Raw genomic sequence first — 7,574 nt, 5'->3', positions numbered from 1 at the left:
AATCTAATTCAAATCAAAAACAACTGCTCATGCTACATGTATGTAGCACTACTGTCTGTTCAAAATAAATGAAAAAATACATTTCCTGTTGTACCAAACTCATATCGAACCATGACGCCAAAACCGGGTTACGTACCGAACCGTGACTTCTGTGTAGCGTTACACCCCTAATAGAGCTGCAGCTCGTCATATTAATGGAGTGATTCACTAGTTAGCAGTAAACCGGTTACCTCACCGGAATATGTTCTAGATTTGTGTTGAAATGTTGAAATCTTTGGAATGGAAATATGGATATTTTATGTGTAAACATCATACTTTTTTCGCTTATTTCAGTTTTTTTCAGCTTAAGAGGACACATAGGATGAATACAGAGATGCTTTAGATTACTTTAGGATTTACAGAACTTCAGATAGTTCCATGTACTCGTCTAGATCAAATCTGAATAAAGAAAAGAGACGTTTAGAGCTAGATTTTTATTTATTTATGTGAAATTTAGCTAGCAGGACACACAAATGAATTAAGTTATATTTTCCTATATTCTCTTTCGAGTAGTCAAACAATCCACAGAAAACATGTCTAAAACAGAAAGAAAAGTCACTTACAAAATGAGATCAGATGAACATTCTAGATCAAATCTGAATAAAGAAAAGAGACGTTTAGAGCTAGATTTTTATTTATTTATGTGAAATTTAGCTAGCAGGACACACAAATGAATTAAGTTATATTTTCCTATATTCTCTTTCGAGTAGTCAAACAATCCACAGAAAACATGTCTAAAACAGAAAGAAAATTCACTTACAAAATGAGATCAGATGAACATTAATAAATCTGACCAGAATGTCTCTGTGTACAAAACAAGTGAATGAATCTTCCTCAGAAGAGACTAAAACAACAGCTCACCTCAGTGTCTGACTTATATTACAATCACATCCATAAGCTTTTGCTGAAATTTGGATGAACTCACGAATCTGTTGCTTGACCTCTTCATATTTAAGAAGAGAACAATAGTTTCCAAAGTCTGACATTGCTTGTTATGATTTTCAAGGGTGTAGAGTTTAGTAGAGACGCTATGACATGTTCCTACCTATATCAGCCACTGCTAAATAATTGTAATCAAACAATTAAATGTCTGTTGTCTGCCGTTATGTCCATGCCACAATCAAACCTACACCCTTGACAGGACCTCAACTTCAACCACTGTCCGCATGATGCCGTCTGCTCACACAATGACAAGAAAATCACAAGCTCTGATTGGCTGCTGTTCACTAATCAACTAGATGCTCAATCAAACCACTCAGAGACATACAGGCTGTTTTCATAAGCAAAGACTTGACTGTTTATTTGACGTGCTGTTGCTGTAGTTTTAGCACCCAATTCATTCAACAATCACACATATCAGGTTATCGTTCAATTTTTCAGCAAATACACTCGACAGCATTGTGCATCTGAATCGTGTTTAACACCAGCTTTCCCTGAGCAGCAATAATGCAAATCACTGCAACTACAGTAATACAAACGTAAATGGATCCGTGAATCCAGCACATTCTATAATGAGCCTCATTTGTACAAAAGGAAGTGCATTTGCCTAGAAAAGAATGACAATGGATTGATAATGTTCTTGAAAGAGTTCTCTTCTGCTCACCAAGGCTGCATTTATTTGATCAGAAATACAGCAAAAGCACATGTCACATGATCTTCAGAAATCATTCTAATATGCTGATTTGCTGCTCAAGAAACATTTGTTGTTATTAATATTATTAATATTTAAAACAGTTTAGTACATTTTTTCAGGAGTCTTTGATGAATAGAAAGATCAGCATTTATCTGAAATTAAAAGCTTTTGTAACATTATACACTATACCATTCAAAAGCATGGAGACAGTATAAATTTTTTTGGGGGGGTGGGCCAATGTGCATTGGCTCGTTTAGTTTACACTCGAAGTAGATTGGTCTATCGAAGCGATATCCCAATTCGTCAGTCACGACGTGACTCGTAGTGACCGACTGAAAGGGAACAGCGTTTATTTGAAATAGAAATCTTTAGTAACATTATAAATGTCTTTACTGTCACTTTTAATCAATTTAATGCGTCCTCGTCCTCGATGAATAAAAGTATTCATTTCTTCAACTTACTGAGCCTTATATATATATTTTCAAATATTTTCATGACAATTTAAGCACATTTCTCCCACCCCAAAAATGAGAATCTAGTGAAAATCATTATTGAGAGTTATGGGAACTTGTCTAAATGCATTACAGCAATGAGAATTGTGGGATTGAATGTGCTTATTTGAATTCAATTCAAACACCTAATGGTCCTAAAATAGGCTTGCTGTTGTTAAGGCAAATTTCAGATTTACATGCCCACAAATGTCAAGTAATGAAACCAAAGTCTAGTTTGGTGTTTCAGATGGTCAGTTCTTAGCCAGAATAAACTGCAACTTCATTTTCATAGTCTGCTGATTGTGTCTGTGAAATAATGGTTTTGTGAACTTGCAGTGCTGCAGTTCAGTAGGTCAGTATGATCAGTGAAATCCTGGTCTTCTTAAACCAGTTTAACCGCAGTGTGTCAGCGGCTAATGGCTTCATTATTTCTCATGCTACTAGATTTCCAGAAACGGGTCCGAGGGGAGACACTTGGGTCAATGAATAAAAGCAGTTTTGTAAAAGATAGGCGCCCGTTTCTGGGAACTGCAACAACCTGGCAAATCACAAATCTAATGAGGATCGGCCGGAGACACACAGACGAGTCCGAACATCTGAGACACCAGAGAACATGCAATTTATTTATTACACATACAAACAGTGCACATCTGAATGATTTCTTATTCATCTGAGATTTAAGAGAGTCTTCAAACGCATCTAATTGATATCAGATTATGGCTGTGGTCTCGTACGTTTAGATCCTGCTGTACTGCTGTAGAAGAAAGCACAGAAGAGAGATTTTGTTGAGGAAGAGGCTCGTAAGAGCTGGTGATCCTCCCGCTGGGTGTGGGAAGTTTGAGCTATTTATATTCAGTGAGAAATGGAGCATTGCAGAACGCCCAAGGCTACAGGTGTGTGTGTGTGTGTGTGTGTGTGTGTGTGACAGCATTACACTGCTGGACACTCTCGTTTTAGTATTATTTATGCACTATTATAGTTTCATTCATATTTTGAATTATACTTTGTTTTAATTTTAATTGTAGTTAAATTATGAGGTATTGTGTTCATTTGAAATTTGTATTAGTTTTTGTTTTTCTAAATATTACTGTTAGGGTTTATTTTTATTTCAGTTTTAGTTTTCGATTCAATTTAGAATTTTTAAAATACTTTAGAAATTTATTTTAGAATTTTAGATACTATGCTGCCTTGGCAACTAACTGAAATAAGTTTTTCATCTATTTTTTAAAAATGTATTTCAACTTTATTTCAAATGTTTCATCATTTTAGTTTTATTATAATGATAATAACCCTAGAGCTGGACTAATCCCAGCTACTATAACTACAGTCGAAAAATTATTAAGTCATGAAATACTGTGAAAACACTTTTATTCTACGTGCTTGACACGACATGTGCCGTTTAACATAATAAATATGTTTGGTCATATTTCACCACAAAATTAAAAGCTAGAAATAAGAAATAATATTTTGCATAAAGAAAACCTATTTTTAGAAAAGTTGCTGAAATAAGTTTAAGCGTGTCATCTAATATTTTTATAACTTCATTTCAATTAGCAAAAATGTTTAATAATTTTAGTTTTATTTAACAATAATAATCCTGGAGCTGGACTAATCCAAGCTACAATAACTACAGTCAAAATATTATTGTAAAGTTTTATTATACATGCTTGACAAGGTTTTTTTTTTTTTTTTTTTAATAACTAGAGCATGCAATATTCTTGTATATATACTTTATTTAACGATAATAACTCTGGAGCTGGACTAATGACAGCTACAAAATTGCTACTCTAAGTCATAAAAATTCTACGTCTCAAATTCTACATGTTTGACATGACGTGTTTTTTTAATTAAAATATGCATTCATTTTTATTTTAGCCATGATTTAAAGAACACTTTTAAATGTTTCACTGATGTAACAAAATAATTTAGTGAAATGTTTTGAAACATTTTGCTCTTGCTTGTTCAACAAACACATTTTTTTCCACCACCGTCTGACTGCAAAAACAGCTACAAGTATAAACGTTATCAATAATGCATCATGAACAACCGCTCAAAACAACCAGCAAAAATAATCTGCCGTTCAGCCGTCAGATTCCTAGAAATATGACTGCCATCTTCTTCACTATATAGATTATCGGAGTGCGTTTTACAAGAAAATACTATTTCATTCTTTCTTATTCAATGTGTTACTTGCCCTTTTTTACTTGCGTGTAATTATTTGTGAAATTTACTAGTTTCAGTAAACCCTGCACCAATGTTTCAGTCTAATAAGCCAGAATAGATTTAGTGCATCATAAATTATAGCATTATATGTATGTGCTTACAGTATGTCAAAGGTGCTCGGATGGTATACTATTTCTAATGGATTTTTGAAACCATGTAACCGTTAACTATTTGGGCACATGTTTAAACATACATCAGACTAAAGGATTGTGGGATACCTGGAATATGTGGGTCCTCCAGGCCGGTTGGCACCTTCCAGTTGTCCACATGTAGTTTCAGAGAAACAATACTGCTTTAAATTGTTGTTGTTTTTCCAAAAAAAAAAAAAATTTAAACGTTTTCTGTTTCATGTAATTGTATTTTTGTTTTTCTGAGCAAAAAAATAAATACCATACATTTTCCCCTGATTTACAGAAGACACATGTCAAAGGTGCTCGGATGGTATACTATTTCTAATGGATTTTTGAAACCATGTAACCGTTAACTATTTGGGCACATGTTTAAACATACATCAGACTAAAGGATTGTGGGATACCTGGAATATGTGGGTCCTCCAGGCCGGTTGGCACCTTCCAGTTGTCCACATGTAGTTTCAGAGCATTTACTTCATCAATGTCTCCAGGCACCCTGAGACACGCAAACACAAGATCCACTTCAGGATAAGACAATGAACACTGAATAAACACAGCTTTCTGTAAGATAGACAGAGTTATCTAAATATCATTTTATCTAAAAACTATTTATTCCATATTTATTCAGTTTTCATCTGAATAGCGCTCAGGTTTCTAAGTAAACACTTTACTTGCATTTAATGTGCTTTCTAATTAATCACGATTAATCGCATCCAAAATAAAGTTTTTGTTTACATAATATATGTGCGTGTACTGTGTATATTTATTATGTATATATAAATACACTCGCAAGCACGTATATATTTAAGAAAAATATGTTATATTTGTATATTAAATGTATTATTATTTTTTACTTATTTTTTATTAACCAACATCATAACTACATTTTACAGAATGACAAGAAGAGTACAGAGCAAAGACAAGAAAAATAAATAAATAAATAAAAATAAGAAATTTGGAATAACAATACACCACTATAACGAAACCATCAAAACCAATAAACACATAACAACAGCCTTGGATGAGATCAAAATGTTCAATAACGACAAAGAGTTAACCAGCCAATCCATTCAAAAGGAAAAAACAAAAAAAGGTGTTTAAAAGCTTCCACCCCATATCTCACCCAGCTCTTTTCATTAAGGGTTTCCATTGTTCAGCAAACAGACTCATTCTGAGTCATAACATGTACGTTATTTTTTCCATCTCATAGATTTCTCTCACTGTCCGTAAGCATTCATCAAGAGTAGGTGGCCTTCTTTAATTGTAATATTCTTCTTTGCTGAAACTAGGAGTATTCGTAGGAGGTACCTTCTCTTCTTCTCACTTTTTATTAAATCTGTCTTAACTCCCAAGATAGCTATTAAAGGGTCTCTGGGTAAATTAACTTGAAAAATGTTATTAATGAAACCAAATACATTTGTCCAGTAAGGAACTAGAATAGGGCATTCCCAAAAGATGTGTGTATGCGTTGCTACTTGTTCTCCACACTCCCTCCAACAGGCACTGGATTGACTTGAATTAAATTTGGCTATGATTTGGGGCGTTCGAAAATAACGATTAGTCACCTTCCAATGGTATTCTCTCCAGATTCTACTACATGTTATTCTATGTGTTTCTACATGTATTTCATCCCAATTCTCGTCAGATATCACTACCTTGAGCTCCCATTTTAATTTTATATAATCTGTGTTGTCCTTCTTCATGTCTTCCAGAGCCCTGTATATACAGCTAATTGGTCTAAGGATCTTGTTACCATTCTGCACATTAATCAACAAAGTCTCAATTGCTGATGGGGTAGTTTTGAACATTTTCCAATTTGGATGTTTAAAAAGGAAACTTCGAATCTGGAGATACTTATAATTATTATACTTATATAACCTTATATAACTTATACTAATTATACTTATATAACCACACCTAGATACTTAATCCCCTCTTTAGGCCATCTGAAAGAAAAGGAGGACTTTATCTGAGTTGTAATAAGAGTATTCATAGCTAGAGCTTCAGTTTTCCCAACATTGATTTTATAACCTGAATGTTTACCAAATTGGTTAATACATTCCATTAGTGTGGGGACCGAGTGTAATGGATCGGAAATATATACAATTACGTCATCTGCGTATAATGACACTTTATGTATCTCTCTTCCTACTCTTATCCCCTGAATGTCCGGGTTGCTCCTAACTATCTCAGCTAATGGCTCTATACAAAGGGCAAAAAGAAGAGGACACAGTGGGCATCCCTGTCTCGTTCCCCGTTCAAGTGTAAAGGGTTGAGACAAACAACCATTAACCCTAACAATAGCTTGGGGAGCAGTGTACGGCAGCCTTATCCAATGAATAAAGTTAGGACCAAATCCGTATTTTTTTAACACTTTGAGCAGAAAAGGCCATGACACTCAGACAAAAGCCTTTTCAGCATCGAGCGCCAGTGCCATGCAAGGTATATTAAATGTATTTATATATAATATCTATTATATAAATATAAATATATAGATGTAAATACATGTAAATATTTTCAAAATATATACTGTATGAGTGTGCATTTGTCACGTGTATGTTCCTGTTTGCCCTTATTTGGTTCTTCCTGTGTCCTGTCCTCACTGGTTTCATTTGTGTCCAGCTGTGTTTGATTAATTAGTTCATTTGCTCCCAGGTGTGTCCCATTGGTGTCTGTTCATTTAAACCCTGTGTTTCCCAGTGTTTCCCGTCTGCTGTTAAATGTCTTCTGTGAGTTCCTGTGTTTTCCCCGTTGCTCATTCCATGTTGAAATATTCTCCTGCGTCTCTTCGTTCCCTCCTCCCCGAGTGACCGTGACAGTATTTATATATACATATTAAGTATACACACATATATTATGCAAACAAAAACTTTTATTTTGTATGCGATTAATCGTTTGACAGCACTAATATATATATGTGACCCTGGACTACAAAACCAGTCATAAGGGTAAATTTTTCGTAATTGAGATTTATGCATCTTCTGAAAGCTGAATAAATAAGCTGTCCATTGATGTATGGTTTGTTAGGATAAGACAATATTTGGCCGAGATACAACT

At 34.2% G+C, this 7,574-nt stretch overlaps 1 protein-coding gene across 1 annotated transcript in view; it reads right to left on the bottom strand.

Moving 5' to 3' along the window:
- Positions 1-4,886: 4,886 nt before the first annotated feature.
- The window catches only part of LOC107728102 (rho GTPase-activating protein 39-like), a 51,993-nt gene continuing 49,305 nt past the window's right edge, over positions 4,887-7,574 (bottom strand). The window contains exon 8 of the mRNA XM_016538182.1: positions 4,887-5,013. Within this exon, the coding sequence (XP_016393668.1) occupies positions 4,887-5,013 (127 nt within the window). The remainder of the gene's footprint in view (positions 5,014-7,574) is intronic.

The sequence above is a fragment of the Sinocyclocheilus rhinocerous genome, unplaced genomic scaffold (assembly GCF_001515625.1).
Source record: "Sinocyclocheilus rhinocerous isolate Xijiao unplaced genomic scaffold, SAMN03320098_v1.1 scaffold936, whole genome shotgun sequence".
Taxonomy (NCBI): domain Eukaryota; kingdom Metazoa; phylum Chordata; class Actinopteri; order Cypriniformes; family Cyprinidae; genus Sinocyclocheilus; species Sinocyclocheilus rhinocerous.
Note: the sequence above shows the minus strand (reverse complement) of the source record. Positions and strands in the feature narration are given on the sequence as shown.